The sequence below is a fragment of the Peromyscus maniculatus genome, chromosome 12 (genome assembly GCF_049852395.1).
Source record: "Peromyscus maniculatus bairdii isolate BWxNUB_F1_BW_parent chromosome 12, HU_Pman_BW_mat_3.1, whole genome shotgun sequence".
Taxonomy (NCBI): Eukaryota; Metazoa; Chordata; class Mammalia; order Rodentia; family Cricetidae; genus Peromyscus; species Peromyscus maniculatus.
Genome location: NC_134863.1, coordinates 5,908,656 through 5,932,978, shown reverse-complemented (window position 1 = coordinate 5,932,978; position 24,323 = coordinate 5,908,656). Strand labels below are relative to the sequence as shown.

Sequence of the window (24,323 nt, the reverse complement as noted above, 5' to 3'; positions counted from 1 at the left end):
AAAGCCTGGTCCATTCTGTTGAGGCATGTCCAAGTACCTCCCCCGCAACAAGACTATACAAGGCATCCCACCATAGGTAATGGGCTCCAAAATGCCAGCTCATACACCAAAGATAGATCCTGATCCTAGTGCCATGGGCCCCTTAAGCAGAGCAAGCTATACACATGTCTTACTTATGCAGAGGGCCTAGTTCAGTCCCATGCATGTTCCACAGCTTTTGGTCTAAAGGTCATGAGTTCCCACTAGCTTGGTTCTATTGTCTCTGTAGGTTTTCCCATCATGATATTGATGCCCCTTGCTCATAGAATCCCTCTTCTCTTTCTCCAACTGGACTCCTGGAGCTTGGCATGGTGCTTGGCTATGGATCTCTGCATCTGCTCCCATCAGTTATTGGATGAAGGCTCTATGATGACAGGATATTCACCAGTCTTATTACCAGGGTAAGTCAGTTTAGGTGCTCTCTACTATTGCTAGTAGTCTAAGATGGGGTCATCCTTGTGTATTCTTGGCAAATTCCCTAGCACTAGGTTTCTCCCTATCCCCATGACATCCTTGTGGTATGATTGAGCATCCTCTGTGTATATGCCCAAGATTGGTATAGCTGGGTCTTGAGGAAGATTGATTCCCAATTATCTGAGGAATCACCATACTGGTTTTCACAGTGGCTGTACAAGTTTGCACTTCCACTAGCAGAGGAGATGTGTTCTCCTTACTACGCATCCTCTCCAACATAAGCTGTCACCAGTGGTTTTGATCTTAGTCATTCTGACAGGTGTAAGATGGTATCTCAGAGTTGTTTTGATTTGTATTTCCCTGATGACTAAGTGCTGTGGGATGTTCTGTATGGCAAATGTGTTGCTCTGATTGGTTAGTAAATAAAACACTGATTGGCCCATAATCAGGCAGGAGGAAATATAGGTGGGACAAGGAGGAGAAGAATTCTGGGAAGTGGAAGGCTGAGTCAGAGACACTGCCAGCCACCGCCAGGACAAGCAGCATGTGAAGACGCCGGAAAGCCATGAGCCACGTGGCAAGGTATAGATTTATAGAAATGGGTTAATTTAAGCTATAAGAACAGTTAGCAAGAAGCCTGCCACAGCCATACAGTTTGTAAGCAATATAAGTTTCTGTGTTTACTTGGTTGGGTCTGAGTGGCTGTGGGACTGGCAGGTGACAAAGACTTGTCCTGACTGTGGGCAAGGCAGGAAAACTCTACCTACAAATGGCACCCAATGAGTTGGCAAGAGTTTCCACCTAAAACCTGAGAAAAGATTCTAAAACAGAGCTAAAAACAGCTTCCTAATTGTCTCTCTCAAATGAGTGGCAGCTTGCTGGTTTGAGCTACTGGTGGGTTCCTGGTATGCGCACTCGACCTGCAGTATGGTGGGAATGAGGCCTCTGCAAGTGGCACATTAAGCTGCATGGTGAATTTAGCCTTTGCTAGTACAAAACAAAAAAAGAGGTTTCTGGGCTACACGCTGCTTGGATAAAAGCATAGACCCAAAATAGCTCACAGAGCTGGCGGTAAACGTACCACTGCCATGTTGGGAAGCTGAGGTGGTAGCACCATTTCAGTCTTACAAATGCTGCAGTTTAAAGCAATAGCTTCACAATAAGACAGATTCAGATGTAATAGTTTATAATGAGTATAAAATATACATAGGCTTGAAAGAGACAAAAAAGGTGATATATACAGTTATATAAACAAATACATAGTTTTAAAAAATAAAGTCTTTAAAGAGACAGTAAAATTAATATAAAAAATAAACCATGTAAAGATGAATATTACACAGAGAATCTGGATTGTGTTGTCTTTGGGATTTTTAACTGCAGAAAAACATTTGATCGTAAAAGATGTTGAGTTAAACCAATATGAATATTTTAAATATTCCTTCACTTCAAAATTTGGATGTAAGGATGTGTTGCTTTGGAAAGGCAACTCTGCTTTTGTTCCCACAGAAAGCCAGAGGCTATGGATTTGTTCCAGATTAAGATACATCAGGTTTGACCAACCAAGAACCCCTAAAAGGTCTCCGATGACACCATGGCCCAGATAATCCAACATCCAGAATGGTTTGAAGGCAACTGTCTCAGGCAATACAGCCTCATGGACTATTCCATAATCCTAAAATTTTCTTTGTGTCCTCATAAGATACAGTGCTCCCCTCCAGCAGGAAGTAGTAAGAGAAGCTATGCCCCAATTCCCAAATTATTTGTAATTTTACTTTGTTAAGGTTAAAACCTTCCTTTTTGAAAAAAGAAAAGAAAAGGGGAAGTGCTGTGGGATGTTCTGTATGGCAAATGCGTTGCTCTGATTGGTTAGTAAATAAAACACTGATTGGCCAGTAGTCAGGCAGGAGGAAGCATAGGCGGGACAAGGAGGAGAAGAATTCTGGTAGTAGAAGGCTGAGTCAGAGACACTGCCAGCCACCGCCAGAACAAGCAGCATGTGAAGATGCCAGTAAGCAACGAGCCACGTGGCAAGGTATAGATTTATGGAAATGGATTAATTTAAGATATAAGAACAGTTAGCAAGAAGCCTGCCATGGCCATACAGTTTGTAAGCAATATAAGTTTCTGTGTTTACTTGGTTGGGTCTGAGCAGCTGTGGGACTGGCGGGTGACAAAGATTTGTCCTGACTGTGGGCAAGGCAGGAAAACTCTAGCTACAACTAAGGATGGTGAGCAATTCCTTAAAAGACTTTCTGCCATTTGAGATTCTTCTGTTGATAATTCTCTATTTAGAACTGTACCCTATTTTTAATTGGATTATTTGATATTTTGGTGACTACTTTCTTGAGTTCTTTATATATTTTGGAGATCAGCCCTCTGTCAGATGTGGGGTTGTTGAAGATCTCTTCAAGTTCTGTAGGCTGCCATTTTGTCTTATTAACAGTATCCTTTGCCTTATATAAGCCTTTCAGTTTCAGGAATTCCCATTTATTAATTGTCAATGTCAGTGTCTGTGCTACTGTTATGTACAGGAAGTAGTCTAGTGTGACAATGCTGAACTAGTATTTTCTATCTTTCTCAAATCTTTAATTTTTCTCTCTATGTTATATATCTGGAATTAAGATATTAAGAGAAAATAGTAGTGTGTTTTTTAAAACTACCTTGGAGCTTTACACCTATTATTTCATTTGAAATCATCTTTCTCTACTTTTATATTTCTCTTCAAACCACTCAATCACTTTTTTAGTTGTCATATATGTCCATGATGTGAACTCTGTATCAACCAGTCCTTATGTCTAGGATTTATTTGCAAGTTGCCAATTCAGATTTTGGCTTGGTCATTAGAATTGACAGTGTGAAAGCCACAGCTCTAAGCACAAGATCTGTTCTCAAGCAGCATTTAAAATGGGGTATGCCGTGTTCCTATCTAACATCCTGACATCCATTCGTTTGTGAAAGAGGCTACTGAGGATTTTCATTTCCTCCCATAACTGTGCTGTCTGTGCTTGCCAATCACTCAAGTGCCTTGTAACCTGTTTTAATTAGCTTCATCACTGGTATCCTACTTAGATTTCTATGGCTGTGAGACGACACCATGACCAAAAGCAACTTGGTAAGGAAAGGGTTTATTTCTTCATACAACTCTCAGGGCAGAGTCCCTCACTGAGCGAAATCAGGACATGAATCTGGAGGTAGTAACTTATAAAGAGGCCATGGAGGAGTGCTGCTTACTAGATTTCTCAGAATACTTTCCATTACACTCCAGCTCCAACTGCACACAGGTGGCTCCCCCCACAGTGGAATCTTCAGTATCAGTCCTCAAATAAAATGTTCTACAAGTTTACCCATGAGCCAATCTGACAGGGTCATTTTTTTCAATTGAGGTTCATCTTCCCAGACAACTCTAGATTATGTCAAATTGACAAAAACAAAACAAAACCCAACAACAATGAACAAACAAACAAACAAAAACCCAACTAAGACAACTGAGTGAGTTCCCTGCAATATATCTTTAAATATTCTGTAAAATTGTGTTGTCTTCTCATCTTCATTATAGTGCTGGTGTATACTGAATTGATTGAAAAAATAAATTGTACTATTTTGATGATGGATAAGAATTGTAATGTTTCTCACCATGCTGTGAAAAGTAAAAACTGATCATCCCACATATCCTGGCTGCCCTATTATTAAATAATAGGACTGTATTCTCCACACAGAGATTTTGACATTCTTCAAAGACAAGGGAAGGCAGCTTACAGAAGTGTCAACATTTTTTTCATCCATTCATCTTCTCTAGATCTACTGTGTGTTTGTCATGGAAGCCTCAGGCTCACTACCTCTGGTTCTGTTTGCTAAGACTCAGGGAGTTAGTAAGCTCTACTCATAACTTGCTCCATGCAAGAAGCACCTTGAGCAAAGGGTTGACTACATGCTCTGCTCAGCATCCAAGCCCTGCACTGTTTCTTTTCTGAGGTTTGACTTTTTTTTCTATTTGAGGTTATATTCAGTAACATTTCTCTCTGTCCATTACTCCCTCCAAGCCCTACTATACATGTATACATTCCCAAGTATACACTGTTTAATGCATATAATGTTACTTGTTTGCATGTTATCATGGCTGACCATGATAACCAGTCAGTGTGCTCTTCCCTGAGGAGGACCACCTCTCCCACTCCCAGCTCTCCTTGGTGGCCTGTAGTTTTCTGTGCAGGGTGAACTTGTGGACTTTTCCCAGTTCTGCTTGACATGTTCACTGGTGCCATCCTAGTTCAAACCATGTCTAGGTGATCATGTTGGTGAGACTCTGTGGGTGTAGCTTCTGATATTAGTAGGAGACACAATCTCACAGCAAACTCCCTTTTATTCTGGCTCTTACAATCTTTTACCCTCTCTTGTGCAATGTTTCCTGAGTCTTAAGGATGGGCGTGTTTTGTAGATGTATCAAGTGGTATTGTCGAATAGTTTGTTATCAAAAATAAGTGCTAAATCCTCTTCATGCTCCTCCAAGTTCATACCTTTAATTTTTCCTAAATAAGTGTTTTGGCATATAACATAGAAATTTACATTTTGTACATGCAGAAGTAAACATTGCATGGTGATTTCTACTTCTCATTGGCAGTGTTTGATCTAAATGCTACATCACATCACACCTAGTATCCATCATAAGCCTATTTCAAACATTTTAGTACTTCTGAATTGCTAATGAAACTTCTTTGTTTTTGTTTCAACAGCTATTTACAGTAATATTTCAAAATTCTCTCAGTATTTAATACTGTATGTTCACTATTCTTTTTTCTTTGTAAGGTGCAGTAGGATTTATAGTTTTCCATGTCACTAGAAAATATCAAGTTAGCTACATTCTTAGTAACAATTATTGAAATACATTTACTGTATTGGTCTACTCAATAAGCACACCCCCTTTTTTGAATGTGACATTAGAACATCTTATTTGCCAATATGCAGTGTCTCTAGATGTTTCTGGATCCATCTCATTGTAGTTGAAGACATTTGTCTATTAAATTTCCTAATTCCTTCTTTCCATGTGGCTGGCTGGTTGGCTGAGAATATGTCCATGATCTATGTTATTAATAAAGATGCCATGGTGCATGTGAGATACTGGGCAGGAGTCAAATGTCCACCCAAGCATATGCTCACAGGGAAGCAACAGGTGCTGAAGCCTCAGGAGACACATACCCACCTTGGTTTTATTCCCCTGATGAGTTGCCAGCTCAAAAGGAGAAATGAGAGCTATGTAAAGATGAATGAGGCCTCAGCTCATTTCACACTCAAACTACATGGAATTTCTTCGTCTTCTGATGATGTGTGGAGGGATGGTCTTATTCCAACAATTTATTATCTGAAACAGTTGTTCTGATCTGCTTTGTACAACAGAAGTTATACTCAGTGGCTTTAGCAATAGCAAGTCAGTCCTGGAAAATGATTCATGGAATGAACTCATACTTTCATTTTTTTCATAATGGATTTCAAATAAAATAGTGCTTCAGAGTATGCCAATATCATTAGTCCATTGAATACAATTGAATATACAATGAGATAGCATTTCATTAACAGTAGAGTGGTAAAAGACAAAATGGTAGATAGCAGTGTGGTCAGTAATAATGTAGAGATAATAAACCTCATCTTCTCATGGAATTGTTAACTGGTGCAGCCACTTAGCAAAGGTCTGAGGCAGTTCCTCCAAAGAATGATGATTTTTGTATCCTGGTTATTTAAACAAGACATTTGGAAATATATGCCTATAGAAACACTTGAAATTTGAACATCAGTGTGAAAATGTAGAAAATGTGGGTCAGCATATCTTGCTCACATAACTGTAAATTTATCCAGCCACTTTGAAAAGGAGAAATTTCCACAAAAGAGTCACAGTATTTTCTAGAATTTTGGATCCTGATAAGCTGTTCCCAAAGGGTAGAAACGTATGTCTACAGAAATAGTTGAAAAGTATAGGCTGATATCTATAGTAAAAAATGCTTATTAATTTAAAACCTTTAAACCAATTTTGTTCCCAAACTGGTTAAAGGTTGGCCCACCAGTAGTGTATCCATAGAATTCAAGTTAAATTAACAATTACCTGATAGTACAAAATTATACTGTCTGATATATATCCCAAACAGCAAACTAGTATACAGTTGTTTTAAATAACAAAAGTGATACAAAAAATCCCCCAAAATGTAATTATAAGCCAAAATTGCAATACTCTACTGTAATCTAACTAATAATGGTTTCTTTTCAGGATATTATATTTCAGGTTTATGTTATCTGGACACTGCACCACTACAAATATGAAAAATATAATTTTACTGCAGTCTTTAAATGGAGATAGATGGTGGCTTGCAAATGTATCTCAATAAAGCAGTTAAGATCCAGCCACATGAAGATCACCAAATGCCACGACCACTTAAGGCTGATCTGTCCTCTGAAAATCTGATCTGAGGAGTAGGACTCTGGTCCTCACAATCACCCACTTTAAATGGTAGACTGTCATAGGGTGAGTAGACTGGCAAGGGTCATGGGAATGTTTTAGTCTCAGTTCCCCAGGCATCTGGAGCACTGTGTGAGCATTTGTGCTGGTGTCCCATGCTGAGCAGAAATAACTGGCCTCATTCTCAGGCGGCAGGTCTGTCACAGTTATGCAATATGTGTTGCAAAAGGGCCAGGAATAGCCAATTGTCACACATATGGGGACATCACCTGAGACCTTTTATGGCAGGATGCATCATATGCTCCAACATCACCACCACTTCCAGTACAGACAAAGGTGACTTCTTTTCCAATAGAACCAGATATGGAGGCTTCCTGACCCAGCCCAGACTGTGCCCAGGTCTCTGGAACAGAGTAGGAGACTCAGCAATATAGGTTTTCTCTCAAATAGGAAGACAGTTATGTTTCTCGTGAATCCTTAATCCCTTCTGCTTTTTATGAGAAGTCACCTGAGAAGAGAATATAATAGTAGAGAGGAGGAGGAAGACCCCAGCCAGTCAAGGTGAGAATTTGCACAGTGCTGGTTCCTTAGGAGCTACAGCTACTGCAAAGACCATCCATGTCTCTGTACCCACGTACCCATAAATAGGACAGAGGGACCTCCCATGCAAATCATGTCCTCCTCCAGAAGGCCTCTCACCTCTTTTTCTGAGTCTTCTTTTGGGGGAGCGGGGCAGAAAAACTGAAGATTACAGATTTGTTCTGGACCCTGAGCGTTAGCTTTTCCCCGAGGAGTGAAGGGCTGATTTCCAAAGGGACAGGTATGCAGCGCCCCCTACTGTCTCAGTACAGGTCACTCAGGACTGCCTTACCTAGGAACTCGGGAGAGAAGCAGGGGCAGTGCCCCCTTCCCTGCACAGGAGCCTCCTACAAAGGATGCAGAGACGTTTACCAGGTGAAGCCCTGATTTCAAAGATGTGCTGTCCTTAGCGGTTGACCAAGGTGGCCTTTTCTTTATTGTGAATTTGCTGGTCAGCACAGCAAAGGGCGCAGCACAGTGGCAGAGCAAGCAGAAAGAGTATGAATGTCCTGCAGCTGGCCTTTGTTCATTGTTTGCCATTTCCTACCACGACAAGCAGGTGGTCCTCCTCTAAACCCTCTCTATCTTCCTTCTGCATCGACGGCGCAAGAAGGACCCTCGATGACAGTGAAAGACAGAGGGTTTGGTTGGACATCAGCCTTCCCAGAGCCAAGCCTGGTAGTATCAACCTGAGATGGCAGCAAGGATTGATTACATCTAAGAATTGGGAACACATGGGCTGGAGAGATGGCTCAATGATTAAGAGCACTGGCTTCTCTTCCAGAGGACTCAGGTTCAGTTCCCAGCACCCACAGCTCCCTAACTGTCTATAACTCCAGTTCTTGGGGATCTGACACCCTAACACAGACACACAGGCAGGCAAGACACTAGTGCACATAAAATAAAAATAAATCTTAAATAAGTAAAATAAATCTTTAAAAAAAAATTGGAAGCATTTAAACAAATGGAATTGTGAGGTATGTGAGCAGAAGTACCAACCAGAGGTAGTGAAAGGCCCCCAGCACGTTGCTTCTTTTGCTGTATGCATACCTCAGTTAAATCAACCTGAATGTGAGAAATATTAAACAGTTTACATCTGCCTCCAATCAGGTTTAAACTACCAACTGAGGGGCAATGCCAGATCACCATACCGTCTTAAACAGTGTTCCATATCTTCTTAGCAGTAAACTAAATTTAACACAAGATTAACCACTTCAAGAAGCAAGTCGGTGACATTACCTGCATCCACAATGTTATGCAATCCCTTTCTTAGAACAGACTAGGTGTTATGGGTAAAAACCCAGAGCCAACCATTCCGAAGGACCAAAGGTTAATACAGAGTTTCTGTATGAAGGTGGCTGGAGGAGCCTGGAAAGAAGCGGTTCTCATAGAGCAGCTCTGAAGGACTCAACATCCCACTCCACAGACACTAGCTCAGCCATCTTCATTACTGTTCTATTCACAATAGCTAAGAAATGCAAACAACCAAATGCCCTACAAGTGACAAATGGATAATGAGACTGTGATAAAAAAAAATACTCCATTGAATACTATTCATATATAAAGAAAAATGACATCATGTACTTTGCAGGTAAATGGATGGGACTAGAAAAGATCACATTGAGTGAGGTAAGCCAGAACCATGTTCTCTCTTACTGGAGGCTCCTAGCTCCAAATCTCCACATGTTAGTACATATTCTGAAAAATAAAATGAGACTAATGACAAGAACCGAGGTGCTGGTTGCTGGTTGGGGAGCAATAAATAGGGTAATGACAGAGCAGAAGTGACTGGATAGGAGAAAGGGGAAAGGCATCACCTTTGGGAGGGAGAGAGATAAATACAGAGAGGAGGTCAGAGGGAAATGGTAGAAGACAAGTCATCTGATAGAAGAAGTGGGAAACATGGGGCTTCTTAGAGAATGGGAGGAAGGTAAATAGAAGAGAAGGGTGGAGGATGTTTGGGAAAGCCACAAAGAATCATATATTAACTATTTACAAAAAAAATGCTATAGTAAATGTAAATCAGTGAATAAATATGCACATAATTCTAAAAATTTTATCATCTAGGCAGATCCAAGGTCTTTCAAAAAAAAGAAGATTGAAACAGCACCAAAAATGTTTACAACATCAAATTCTTGGATGTAGAATGATCCACACCAGAATTATGAAAGACTTTGGAAGAACTACAACCAATACTTATTAATTTATCAGAAAAAAAAGAAATAAAATAAGCACTTTCAAACTCCCCCTGTGAAGCCAGATTTACTCTACTGTGAAGCCATGAGAAAAGGCAACACACAAACCAACCAACCAACAAAACTTTAGTAGTAGGTAGATAGTACAATTTTTTCCACTAGGGCCCATGAAGTGTCCAGCCATGGATTATTGGCTTGGTTTATAGTGCAATGCATAAGTTCCCTGCAGTTGAGTTTCTTTTAGGTCCAATTAGGTAGCTGTTGGCTCTACCCAAGATGTATATGCCTATATGGCATTGTTAGGGATGTCTTGCTATTTCTTTTGTGTAGTTTCAACCTTTTTATCTGGGTAGAGCAATTGACACCATGTTCCCCTTGAATAGTTAACCTCCAAAATTTGTGAGGGTTATCCCTCAGGAAAGCAGCTTCCAAATCAAAGACACTTTGGTGAACATAGGATGTAATGTCTTCAGCAATAAGAAGTGGATGAATTTCTTTTTTTTTTTTCCTTTTTTTATTTTTTATTTTATTTTACAATACTATTCAGTTCTACGTAACAGCCACAGATTCCCTTGTTCTCTCCCTTCCTGCCCCCCTCCCCTTCCCCCCAGCCCATCCCCCATTCCCACCTCTTCAAGATCAAGGCCTCCCCCGAGGACTGAGATCGACCTGATAGACTCAGTCCAGGCAGGTCCAGTCCCCTCCTCCCAGATTGAGCCAAGCATTCCTGCATAAGTCCCAGGTTTCAAACAGCTAACTCATGCAATGAGCCCAGGACCTGGTACCACTGCCAAGATGCCTCCCAAACAGATCAAGCCAATCAACTGTCTCACCTATTCAGAGGGCCTGATCCAGTTGGGGGCCCCTTGGCCTTTGGTTCATAGTTCATGTGTTTCCATTCGTTTGGCTATTTGTCCCTGTGCTTTATCCAACCTTGGTTTCAACAATTCTTGCTCATATAAACCCTCCTCTTTCTCAATAATTAGACTTCCAGCGCTCCACCTGGGGCCTAGCCGTGGATGTCTGCATCCAGATTCCTCAGTCCTTGGATGGGGTTTCTGACACAACTATTAGGGTGTTTGGCCATTCCATCACCAGAGTAGGTCAGTCCCGGCTGTCTCGCGACCATTGCCAGCAGTCTTTTGTGGGGTTATCTTTGTGGATTTCTGTGGGCCTCTTTAGCACTTTGTTTCTTCCTTTTCTCATGTGGTCTTCATTTACCATGGTCTCCTATTCCTTGTTCTCCCTCTCTGTTCTTGATCCAGCTGGGATCTCCCACTCTCTTTCCCTCAACCCTCGCCCTTCATTGCTCCCACTCATGTCGAGGCTGTTCATGTAGATCTCATCCATTTCTCCGTCATTGGGTGATCCCCATGTCTTTCTTGGGATCCGGTTTTACAGGTAGCCTCACTGGTGATGTGAGTAGCAATCCAGTCATCCTTGTTCCACATCTAGTATCCTCCTATGAGTGAGTACATACCATATTTGTCTTTCTGAGTCTGGGTTACCTCACTCAGGATGATTTTTTCTAGATCCATCCATTTGCCTGCAAACCTCATGATGTCATTGTTTTTCTCTGCTGAGTAGTATTCCATTGTGTATATGTGCCACAATTTATTTATCCATTCTTCAGTTGAAGGGCATCTAGGTTGTTTCCAGGTTTTGGCTATTACAAACAATGCTGATATGAACATAGCTGAGCAAGTGCTCTTATGGTATGATTGAGCATTTCTTGGGTATATGCCCAAGAGTGGTATAGCTGGATCTTGGAGGAGATTGATTCCCAATTTTCTAAGAAAGCGCCATATTGATTTCCAAAGTGGTTGTACAAGCTTGCATTCCCACCAGCAGTGGATGAGAGTTCCCCTAGTTCCACATCCTCTTTAGCATAAAGTGTCTTCAGTGTTTTTGTTCTTAGCCATTCTGACAGGTGTAAGGTGGTATCTCAGAGTCGTTTTGATTTGCATTTCCCTGATGATTTGGGATGTTGAGCAATTCCTTAAATGTCTTTCAGCCATTTGAGTTTCCTCTGTTGAGAATTCTCTGTTTAGTTCTAAAGCCCATTTCTTAATTTGGACTGTTGGTCGTTTTGATGTCTAATTTCTTGAGTTCCTTATATATTCTGGATATCAGTCCTCTGTCAGATGTGGGGTTGGTGAACATCTTTTCCCATTCTGTAGGCTGTTGCTTTGCCTTGTTGACCGTATCCTTTGCTCTACAAAAGCTTCTCAGTTTCAAAAGGTCCCATTGATTGATTGTTTCTCTCAGTGTCTGTGCTACTGGTGTTATATTTAGGAAGTGATCTCCTATGCCAATGCGTTCAAGACTACTTCCTACTTTCTCTTCTAGCAGGTTCAGAGTAGCTGGATTTATGTTGAGGTCCTTGATCCACTTGGACTTAAGTTTTGTGCATGGTGACAGATATGGATCTATTTGCAGCCTTCTACACATTGATATCCAGTTATGCCAGCACCATTTGTTGAAGATGCTTTCTTTTTTCCATTGTACACTTTTGGCTTCTTTGTCAAAAATTATATGTTCATAGGTTGTGTGGGTTAATGTCATGGTCTTCAATTCAATTTCATTGGTCCACATGCTGGTTTTTATGCCAATACAAAGCTGTTTTTATTACTGTAGCTCTATAGTAGAGCTTGAAATCAGGGATTGTGATGCCTCCAGAGGTTGTTTTATTGTACAGGATTCTTTTGGCTATCCTGGGTTTTTTGTTTTTCCATATGAAGTTGAGTATTATTCTTTTCAAGTCTGTGAAAAATTGTGTTCCATGGGGTGTTGAGAAGAAGGTATATTCTTTTTTGTTAGGATGGAATGTTCTGTAGATATTTATTATTTCCAATTGGGTCATGACATCAGTTAAGTCCTTTCTCTGTTAAGTTTCGATTTGGGAGATCTGTCCAGTGGTGAAAGTGGGGTGTTGAGATCTCCCACTATTAATGTGTGGGGTTTTATATGTGGTTTAAGCTTTAGTAATGTTTCTTTTACATATGTAGGTGCCCTTGTGTTTGGGGCATAAATGTTTAGAATTGAAACTTTATCTTGGTGGATCTTTCCTGTGATGAGTATGTAATGCCCTTCTTGATCTCTTTTGATTGATTTTACTTTGAGGTCTATTTTGTTGGATATCAGGATGGCTACACCCGCTTGTTTCTTAAGACCATTTGATTGGAAAGTCTTTTCCCAGCCTTTTATTCTTAGGTAGTGTCTGTCTTTGAATTTGAAATGTGTTTCTTGTATGCAGCAGAAAGATGGGTCCTGCTTTCGTATCCATTCTGTAAGCCTATGTCTTTTTATAGGTGAATTAGGTCCGTTGATATTAAGGGATATTAATGACCAGTGATTGTTCATTCCTGTTATTTTTGGTGGTAGTGTGTGTGTGTGCTTCTCTTCTTTGGGGTTTACTGCTGTGGTTTTATCTATTGCCTGTGTTTTCAAGTGTGTATCTGACTTCCTTCGGTTGGAATTTTCCTTCTAGTGCTTTCTGTAGGGCTGGGTTTGTGGGTAGGTATTGTTTACATCTGGCTTTGTCTTGGAATGTCTTGTTCACTCTGTCTATGATGATTGAAAGTTTTGCTGGGTATATTAGTCTGGGCTGACATCCATGGTCTCTTAGTGTCTGCATTACATCTGTCCAGGTACTTCTGGCTTTCAAAGTCTCCATTGAGAAATCAGGTGTTATTCTGATGGGTTTGCTTTTATAGGTCACTTGGCCTTTTTCCTTTGCTGCTCTTAATATTCTTTCTTTATTCTGTACATTTAGTTGTTTATTATGTATCGAGGGGACTTTTTGGGGGGTTCTAGTCTGTTTGGTGTTCTATAGGCTTCGTGTATCTTCATAGGCATTTCCTTCTTTAAGTTGGGAAAGTTTTCTTCTATGATTTTGTTGAATATATTTTCTGTGCCTTTGAGTTGGTATTCTTCACCTTCTTCTATCCCTATAATTCATAGGTTTGGTCTTTTCAGGTGTCCCAAATTTCTTGGACATTTTGGTTCATGACTTTGTTGGCTTTAGTGTTTTCTTCGACTGATGAAACTCTTTCTTCTACTGTATCTTCAATGCCAGAGATCCTCTCTTCCATCTCTTGCATTCTGTTGGTTATACTTGCATCTGAAGTTCCCGATCTTTTACTCAGATTTTCTATTTCCAGCATTCCCTCTGTTTGTGTCTTCTTTATTTTTTCTATTTCCCTTTTCAAGTCTTGGACTATTTCCTTTATTTGTTTCATTGCTTTTTCATGATTTTCTTTCAGTACTTTATTGTTTTCTTCCAGTACTTTATTGTTTTCTTCCAGGACTTTATTGTTTGCTTCTAATTTGTTTGCCCTTTCCTCTAGTTGTTTACAGCATTCTTCCCATTTTTTTTGTCTTTTCCTCTACACAAGCCTCTAACTTCTTCATGATGTTATTCATAAGGCTGTTTTCTTCTGCTTCTTCCAATTTTTGATGTTCAGGTCTAGATGTTGGAGGCGGCCTAGGTTCTGGTGATGCTGTATTGCTCTTCATTTTGTTGTATGTACTTCTGCCTTGATGTCTGCCCATCTCCTTATGGTTCATTCTTGGTCTTATCAGCACACTTGGTTGAGACAGAGCTGACAGATTCAGGAAGTCTCTCTCTCTTGTCCAGATGGGAATTCTGGGGCATGATGGAAGCTGTTATCTGGATGGGAAGTCTGGGGCAGGATGGGAGCTTTTGTCCAGACAGGAAGTCCGGGGTAGAATGTGCGCTCTTGTCCAGAAGGGAAGTCCAGGTCAGGATGTAAGCTCTTGTCCAGACGGGAAGTCCAGGGCAAGATGGGAGCCCTCTCTTGTCCAGAAGGGAACTCCAGGGCAGGATGGGAGCTGGGGGCCAGTCTCTAAGTCCCAGGAAGTGGCTGGGGTCTCGGGCGGATGGCCGTGGGGGCAGGGTGTGGAGATTGCAGGGCTGCCAGGGGGGGGGCAGCTTGGAGAAGGGAATCCTTCCCCGTGGAGCTAGAAGGGGACCTGCCTGGTGGCTAGAACCAGGGGCCAAGTTGGCCAGGTCTTCCTGGAGTGGCTGGTGCCCAGGGATGGGGTCCAGGCTCGGCCCGGATACTCACCTCTGATCCAGAAGGGAAGTTGGGAGCAGGATGGGAGCTGGGGTCCAGTCTCTAAGTCTCAGGAAGTGGCTGGGGTCTCAGGCAGATGGGCATGGGGGCTGGGCGTGGAGATTATAGGGGCTGCCAGGGGGCTTGGACAAGGGGATCCTTCCCAGTGGGGCTAGAAGGGGACCTGTCTGGTGGCCAGAACCTGGGGCCAAGTTGAGCATGTCTTCCTGGGAGTGGCTGGTACCCAGGGATGGGGTCCGGGTTGGGCCTGGATACTCACCTCTCTGGTCCAGAAGGGAAGTGGATGAATTTCTAAACGGTCTAATTAAATAAGAAACACATTTTGCCCTCCGGGGTTCTCCCATTGTGCTGTAAGCCTGTATTTAAGACCTCTTCCCTCCTTCAATAAATAGCATTTGGCATTAAATAAATAAATTTAAAAATAAGAAACACAGAGCCAAATACAGGGGTGAAAGCCGTAGAGATCAGAGAAATAGTGATAGCCACCAGCTAACCTTAGCTCACCACACCACCATAGCTTTCCAAGAGAGAACTTCTTCCTGTCTAACCTGCACCTTTATTGCCTTGCTGTTCTGCCCTCTCATTGGCTCTTAGCCCAGCCACCTCACTTCCTTGTCACTGTCTGTCTGTACAGACCTCCTGGTCTCTATGGTTGGTACTGGGATTAAAGGCATGTGTCACCACACTTGGCTGTTTCCTAGTGTGTCCTTGAACACACAGAGACTCTGCTTGCCATGTGACTGGACAGTGACAGGGTGCATGCTACCACCGCTTGAGTTTTGTTTATGGCTGGCTATGTCCTCTGATCTCCAGGCAAACTTTATTTATTAACATACAAATAAAATATCACCACAATAACAGGCTAACAAAAGCAGTGTCAGGAGAAGCTAAGCTGTCACCTCTGGGAATGATACATAAATGTTTTGTGAATGGTGATCCTTATGGCAAGGCCCATTGGAAAATCCCATCCACCTGGCAAGGACCTCTGGAAGCAATGGTGCAGACCCCTGTGTTACTGGAGTTACCTCCAGTCCTGCCCAGGCTTGCAGCCACTCAGATCCAAATAAACATAAAGATGGTTACGTTATTTAAACTGTTTGGCCTAATGGCTCAGACTTCTTGCTATCTAGTTCTTATACCTTAAATTAACCCATTTATGTTAATCTATAAGTTGCCACATGGTTTGTGGCTTACCGGTACTTTACATCTTACTTCTCATGGTGGCAGTGGCTGGCAGTGTCTCCTGACTCGGCCTTCCACTTCCCAGAATTCTCTTCTCTGTTTATCCTGCTATACTATACTTCCTGCCTGGCTACTGGCCAATCAGTGTTTTATTTATCAATCAATCAGAGCAACACATTCACAGCATCCCCAGCACCCCAGGGCTGATCCTAGGGAGCTCATGGGCTTCAGGGGTCTCTAACTTTCACTATACTTATTCTTATGATAATTCTTAGTTTTGCTTTTTTAGTTATGATTGTGTCTGAGTTTATTGGGAACAAAACTGATAAGTTTTTAAAATGTTTCTACAAAGAAATCAATCATCTCTGCTATACTTATTCTTATGATAATTCTTAGTTTTGCTTTTTTAGTTATGATTGTGTCTGAGTTTATTGGGAACAAAACTGATAAGTTTTTAAAATGTTTCTACAAAGAAATCAATCATCTCTGCAGTTGTTCATAGGAACCAGTTTCTCTGGTCACCCTTGACTGCCTGTGCAGTCATTCTGAGTAAGCAGGAGGAACTCACTAAGGTTAATGACTCTTGCTGATTTAACTATCTTAAAAGTGAGATAACTATATTCCAAAGAACTTAAGAACTTAACGGACAGTTTCTCTTTTTGTTTTTTTTGTTTGTTTGTTTATTTTTTTTGTTTTGTTTTTTTTTTGTTTGGTTTGGTTTTTGGTTTTTCGAGACAGGGTTCCCCTGTGTAGCTTTGTGCCTTTCCTGGAGCTCACTTGGTAGCCCAGGCTGGCCTCAAACTCACAGAAATACGCCTGGCTCTGCCTCCCAAGTGCTGGGATTAAAGGCGTGCACCACCAATGCCCGGCAGGAGACAGTTTCTTAAAAGATGACATTAAAACCTATAAGGAACATACAAGGAAAGTGTAAAGAAAATCAAAGTTCAGGCATCTCCCTGGTACCAGGACATGAATGGTTAGATATTTTTCACTTAAAACTCCCAGTTCCTTTGGGAGTAAAAAGTACACATATAAACTGCCAGGAAGAAGAGAAACTGGTCCCAGCAGTTAAAGAGTTAGGTAATCACTGCCATTTTGAAAGTTTATAAAGAATAGGATTATAACTGTCCTCCACAAAAAAGGGATACATAGATTATTTAGAAATTTATTTAGACCTAAAAATTAAATCCTAGGTATGGCATCATACACTCAGTTGATTACAAAAATATAAAAGAATCACATTTTTAAGGACAAATCATAGGCTTGAATCTCTTTTTTTGTAACCGAATTTTTGCTGCTAGCTAGGGCACAGTATGAATAAAATGTGGCTAGATATAATCATTTGACTCGCAATATAAAATTTAATGATATGGGATAAAGGTCAATGATTGTCAATGGAGTGGGAAAGAGGAAAGTAAACTAAAATCAGTAGTGTCGATAATTATTGGAAAATGATTAAAGAAAAATGTGTTGCAATTGCTCATGCTTGAATGCATTATAATTTGCATAAATAAAAACAGGTTGAGTTGTTTGATGTAATCTGTTTGAAATAAAATCGGTAGTCAGACTCTTCATTTTTTACCTATTTTACACCTCCATCCTGTGGCTTATAACCCCGCTAGAGCTGGAATCTGACACAATAGCAGTAGTTTCTATCATTTTGGAGTTCTCTTGGACCAGTCACCAACAACTCAATGGATGTTTTTCATTGATGCAGTTGGGTGGTTTCACCCAATCTACAGGTCCAAGGGATTCGTATTTCCACTATGTGAAGTCACTTCACTAAAACAATATGTGTTTCTATGTATTTTTAAGTGAGCATATATATAGTAGGTTTTGCTCTTGATCTCAAACACCGTTAGTGTTATGTCCCTTTCTCTAACTTACAATTGAAGGGATAGGCAACAGGGTCTGGAAAAGGTGTAGCGCAGTCTGGCGGTGTTCTCTGGAGAACTCTGCTCAGTCTACCTCCAGCGTCCAGGGTCCAGGAACCAAGAGAACTGGCCCATCTGGGATCTCAGGTCTTCAGGGTCCTCTCTTGGCCCCGCCTTGTAGGCGTGACAGTTACCAAAACCTCAATGGGGGTTGGAACTTCCAGATCAAAGCTGGAATGGCTACCCACTACATGCTACTCTCCCTATTCTTCCCTCTCACTGTGTATCTCTCCCTCCCCTTCCCTCTCTCTATGGAGTACTTCCTTCCTCTTCCCTGGTCAAGCCCCACCTTTATTTTTCCCTTCATAGCACCTGTGCCCTGCTATTTCTCTCTCAGAAGCTACAACTCCTCCCACAGTGCTCTCTTTCTACTTTCCTGGCTTTCATGATTATTCAAGGTTTTACATTCAAACCAAGAAGATTCGGTTCTAGAATCTACAAAAAAGAGGAAACAGCCAACATTTGTCTTTCTGCACCTGGGTGATCTAACCAAGTATAATCTTTCCCAGTTTCACCGATTCATTTGCAGATTTCATTTTTCTTCACAGTTGAATGGAATTGTATACTTGTACCACATTTCCATTATCCATTAACCAGTTGAATAATCACTGGGCTACTTCCCTTTATTAGCTATTGTGAATAGAATGTTGAGGAACATTGGCTGCAGAAGTACATCTGTAGTGGGAAATCATGTGTTTTCAGCATATGCTAAGGAGTCATACATCTCAGTCATATAGTATTTCTCATCTAAGACCTTTGGGGAATTTTCCACACTGATTTCCAGGGCGTCTGCTATACTTTGCAAGCTCACCAACACTAGGTGAAGATTCTCCTTCCCCTTCATCTTCACCAGCATTTGTTGTCAACTAAACTGTAGGTCTGGGGGTTTTCTTTGATAGTTTGATTCTTTTTTCTCTATTATTTGGTGAAAACATGGAACAAAAATTCTGAATGAACTTTTTCATTATCTTTTTCTTTAATAGTGTACAAATATTGCAAGGTAATGAAGAAATAGTTCTGATTTTTTTTATCACAAGCTAGAATTTATGCCTTACTTCCCCATCTGCCTGTATCACTGTTAGACACATTACTTTCCCAGATGGCATAGTAATAGTCAGCCTCATCCTCTGCTTGTAGCTCAGAGATGTGCAAATTTGCAGCATTTTGGGAGGTATCTTTGGATCCAGAGACTCTATTGGTGACTCCAGGCCCCAGCTTCTTGTCTGAGTCTGAGTAGTAGCACAGGAAAAACCGAGGTGAGTTCCCCTGCATCTGCTTGTACCAGTAAATGTATTTACCAGCAACACTGATGCCACTCCTCAGGGTGCAGGTGAGTCTGGCTGTTGATCCAAGAGCCTCAGAGATAGAGGGTGGTTGTGTCAGCATAGACTGAGAAAAGGAACCTGCAAAAGAGGACACCACAGTGAACAGCAGAGCTAAGGTGCAAATTCTCAGGGATCTAAAGCAAAATGGACTCATTGAGTCTAGGAGTCCTCCCCAGTATTCTTAGACCTGTCCCTACCTGTACAGTAAGATAGAATCATGAAGGTGAGAGGAGTCCAAGCCATGGTAGGCACAGCACAGCTTCTCCTTACACCAGGGCCTTCTATCTGGTCTGTCTCAGTATCTCATCTCCAGGGCCTCTCAGAAAAGGGGTTAGTCATGCAAATGAGTTCTCATTAACTCCTCCTAGTGATTGATTCACAGTGTGAGTTCCTGAAACAGTAAGTCAGGGGAAGTAAATTACTTTGTGAAGCAGGTGGTAACACATGCCGGACTATGTGCAAAGACCTCTTTCAGATCCACAGTAGGACAGTAGATTCTCAAAACAAATGGAGGACTCCGTCATTGGCCCCATGTCTATTAAGGTTAGCACATGTGGGCACCTGGCCTGAAGAAATTCCAAAAAGAGAGTGTTAGCACACTCCCTTAAGTCCCAAAGCAACCATCACCTTTCACAATTGTTCAATATATCAGTTCTGCTGTGTTTTTTTCACCTTATATTTCAGACACATGAAAGGATGTGTTCTAGTGGAGCCATTACTGATATATTTGTCTGATGAATGTGGACAGGCAGGGAGAGCACACAGCAGTCAACCCAGGAGAGCTTGTGAACCACCAAGGGGCTAAAGAGGGAAGAGAAAGTCCCTGTATGGATGAACATTCCTTTTTTTGTTGTAGGCATTATTTAAATAAATGAGGTTGCTTATGTCTGGCTGGGCAAACCTTCTAAATCTTGAAGAGGAGTGGGCACTTCATAAGGGACATCAAAGGACTGAGAAAGCAGAAGTTCAGTATTGACAGAAGAGAATGGAAAGACAAGGTTTGTTTTATAGTATTTGATAAGAAAGTTGAGAATTTAGTATTTCTTGCAGGACCACTTCCTATTGACTAGAGGGGCAGCCAAGGAGATATGAGGGATGGATGTCTGACTTTTATTTTATTTTATTTTATTTTATTTTATTTTATTTTATTTTATTTTTATTTGCATCATTGTGTGCTAGAGACAATAGCACTGATTTTGATGCTCAAGGTTCAGGTAAGTCAGCAAAGTTAGCAGAGTTGCAAAGGGCAGGATGGTGGACTGGGAAAGGTTACTTGCAGTAAATAGGTACTAACAGATGACAGGTGAGGTGCTGCTGTGGGAAAGTGTTGAGTGATCTGTGCACAAGAGCAGATATAGCAAGTGACACCACAGCTCTTAGGCCAGTCTCTACCCCTGCAGTGAGAAAGAAGCAGTTCAAGAGAGAATAAGTGGGCACAGACCCCTGGTCTCCACAGGGAGTCTAGGTTGCCCCAGGCCTCCTTTCCCACCTCTGCAGAGAAGTGGCTGTTCCCTCAGTCATGTCTCCACTGAGACTGAGAAGAATCTGTGAGCCCTACTGTGGGGCTCAGCTCACATGACAGTCTGGGGCAGAGACAGTTAGGCTTTCAGGAGAGGAAGAGTCTTGGGAGGTATCACTAGCTAAGACAGAGTGGAGCCCCTTTCTCCCTGAACTCTGACAGGACAGTGTCCTCAGTGAGCACAGGGTGAGCCCTAAGGCCAGCTTCTCTCAGCAAGTGGAAGTGGTATGTCACAGACACACAATGCCCCCTGTTAGCCAAAGGATCATTATTTACCACAATGCAGAGACTTCAGAATCCAGCTGGATCCCACTACTCACCAGATCACTGTCTGAACCCATAATCCCAGACTCAGATTTTTAAATCTGACATGGATATTCTTTGATCTGATGTAAAGGTTGTCACATCCAGAAGAAATCTTTGACACTCTTACAAAAATCTAGGGAAATAATAAAGTGTCAACTCTCCCACAGAAGAACGGCAAATATCCGATTACTTCATTGGTATATAATTTAACATGAAGATATATATTTTGGGTTCCTCACAGCATCCATTATTAAGGAAATATATTACAGTTACTATCAAATAAATTAACTTCACTACAATCTCCACATTTTGGCCTTTACAACAGTGACTCTTAGTTTACACCTCTGAACTTCCAATGTTCCATATATGCCCCAGTAATGTCCAGTCCTTCCCATGCATGATCAGACAGCCATTATTGAGTTTCCTGCATTCACTTCAAGTGTCTCTGTATTTCTTCAGTCGATGTAGAAATTCTAAAAACCATTACTCTTGTTTCTTTTTTTTTTTTTTTTTTTTTTGGTTTTTCAAGACAGGGTTTCTCTGTGTAGCTTTGCGCCTTTCCTGGAGCTCACTTGGTAGCCCAGACTGGCCTCGAACTCACAGAGATCCGCCTGCCTCTGCCTCCCGAGTGCTGGGATTAAAGGCGTGTGCCACCAACGCCCGGCTACTCTTGTTTCTTATACACTCCCCCAACCATATATCCCATCACATTGTCCTCATCAGCAACACCAGAGACACTCTCTACCTGCAAACACACTTGGCATGCTGAGCAAGGAATCAGGTACGTGAACTTCAATCTACTTCCCATCCTCCATTTCTACTTCCCCTGTCTCATTCTCAACTTTGTAGCAGGGTGCCTGCTCTGACCTCTCCTTTTTCCTGTTCCCAAATCCTGGGAGAGTAAATAAATCCTCTCTTGCAGCCTACTCCGCATCTCCTCTCATTTTCTCAGCCACCTTCACTGTCTGCCACTGCAACCTCACTGGCCATGCTGGCCAGGGAAGCAAGAAGGCAATCTTCTCTGTTCTGTCCTCCGTTTTCAAACATCCAGTCTCATGCCCAGCCCTGGAGCAGAAACCCTGCTGAGGAGGGACCTGACTTCACCCTCTTCCTCCATTTCCTGTGGATTCTACAGATCCAGCTGCATGATTCATATTTCCATCCTCCCTATGCACCCTCTCAGCCCCTTGCCAGTCTAGCCCATCCCATTCTTTCCTGCAAGCTCCCAATACCTAGACTCACTTTCTACCTTGGGCCACCAGTGGCCACACCTGGAAGAGACTCAGAGCACTCCCTTCAAGGCAACCCACAGCCACAATACACTTTGCCAATATCTGGGGAGGACAAAAGAAACTAAGCAATGAAAAGCCTACCTAACAGAAGCAAGACCAGATATCAACATCTAGAAGTGAAATACTCCTAAACACAGATACCTAAATGCCAGCAGAAGGACACAATCAAAATAGTCCTGACACTGTGTCCACACTAGAGCTCAGTAACCATGGTTCGACTACCATGGTTCCTGAGAAAGGCAATAATGCTGAAGCACAAAACAAGAACTTCAAAATAGTTATTATAAACATGGTCAAGGACCTTAGGAGGACATGAATCAATCCATTAATGAAATCTACTGTAACACAAACAGTGGATTTGAATAAAGAAAACTGTTTAAGAAGTGCACTGAAGACCAGATAGAAGAAATGGATTCCCCCATCAAAGAAAATATGAAATCTAATAAAATTCCAAGCACAAACCACCCAGGCTATCTGGGACATTATGAAAAGACCAAATCTATGAATAATGGGAATAGAGGAAGGAGAAGAAACCAAGGTCAAAGGCACAGTTAACTATCTTCAACAAAATTATAGAAGAAAACTTCCCTAGCCTAAAGAATAAGCTGCCTATTAAGGTTCAAGGAGGTCCAGAACCCCAAATAGACTACACCATAGAAGAAATTCCACTTGGTACATAATAATCAAAACAATACAAAGAATAACATTAAAAGCTGTCATGGAAAAAGACCAAATAACATATAAAGGCAGAACTATTAGAAGAAAATGTTGACCCCAGACAGGCCCGGCGGCGGAGACAAGCAGACACAGGTAGGTCCGCAGCGGTGGCCCAAAGAGGTAGACGGGCCGGCGGCAGCAGCCGGCAGAGACATACAGACGCGGCGGTGGCCCACAGAGGTAGACAGGCCCGGTGGCAGAGACAAACAGACACAGGTAGGTCCGCAGCGGTGGCCCGGCATACAGGCCCGGCGGCAGCCCACAGAGGCAGACAGACCCAGCGGCAGCTGACAGGGACATACAGGCCCGGCGGCGGACCGCAGAGGTAGACAGGCCCAGGGACGGAGACAAGCAGACACAGCTTGGAACAGGACGCCTCTAACCCCAACACCTGGGGAAGAAGCTATCTCCGTGGGTCGGAACCAGAACAAATCTGAACACTCCGTCTGAGGACAACCCAGGGCCCAGCTGCTGATCCTGTGAAACCCAACAACTTGGAGGTGTTGGTGAGACTACCCAGCTCAGCTAAAACCCATCTGGGAGAGGATTCAAGTGCCTACAGTTTGAAGATCATCTGAGGAGTTGACAAATGAACAAAACGTGACCTGGGAACACAGAAGAAGGTGCTACCCAGCCACCAAACCAGATCACCAGAATCATAAGTATATGCTTCACTGACTGAAATCAGCTGCCCCTGAAGAAATAGCCCAATAGTACCAATTTAACCAAGAACCCCTACTAAACCAAGACTAAAAATTAGAACAAGAGAGGCACTCTCAGACACAGACACCACCAGCACCGCACAAAGGAAGATATGAGTAGACGCCAGTGCAAAAATACAAGCAACAACATAAAGACCTATATGGCAACATCAGAACCTAGTGATTCTACACCTGCAAGACCTGAACATACCAAGACAGAAGAAACAGAAGAAATCAACCCTAAAAATGACTTTAAGAAGATGATAGAGGTCCTTAAAGAAGAAATAAAACATTCCCTCAAAGAGGAAATAAAAACTTTCCTTAAAGAGGAAATGCAAAACTCCCTTAAAGAGGAAATAAAAAACTTCCCTTAAAGAGGAAATGAAAAACTCCATTAAAGAGGAAATAAAAAACTCCCTTAAAGAAATGGAAGAAAAAATGAACGAAAAATGGGAAGAAATCAAATCAAGCCAAGAAAAAACAATTAAACAGATGAAAGAAACATTCCAAGATCTGAAAAATGAATTTAAGACAATAAAGAAAACACATGCTGAGGGAATGCTGGAAATAGAAATCCTG

The 24,323-nt window shown here is 41.8% G+C and overlaps 1 protein-coding gene and 1 gene segment (V, D, J or C); both read right to left on the bottom strand.

The window, feature by feature from the left end:
- The window catches only part of LOC143268184 (putative non-functional immunoglobulin lambda variable 11-55), a 24,903-nt gene extending 5,451 nt beyond the window's left edge, over nucleotides 1-19,452 (bottom strand). The window contains 2 exon segments of the V gene segment in view: nucleotides 18,976-19,287; nucleotides 19,407-19,452. Of these exon segments, the coding sequence occupies nucleotides 18,976-19,287; nucleotides 19,407-19,452 (358 nt within the window).
- The window catches only part of LOC102928988 (uncharacterized), a 27,411-nt gene continuing 21,924 nt past the window's right edge, over nucleotides 18,837-24,323 (bottom strand). For all 3 annotated transcript variants that reach the window (XM_076548516.1, XM_076548517.1, XM_076548518.1), the window contains 3 exons: nucleotides 21,049-21,167; nucleotides 19,407-19,600; nucleotides 18,837-19,287 (listed from right to left, as the gene is read on the bottom strand). The gene's annotated coding sequence lies outside the window, so the exon portion shown is untranslated. The remainder of the gene's footprint in view (nucleotides 19,288-19,406; nucleotides 19,601-21,048; nucleotides 21,168-24,323) is intronic.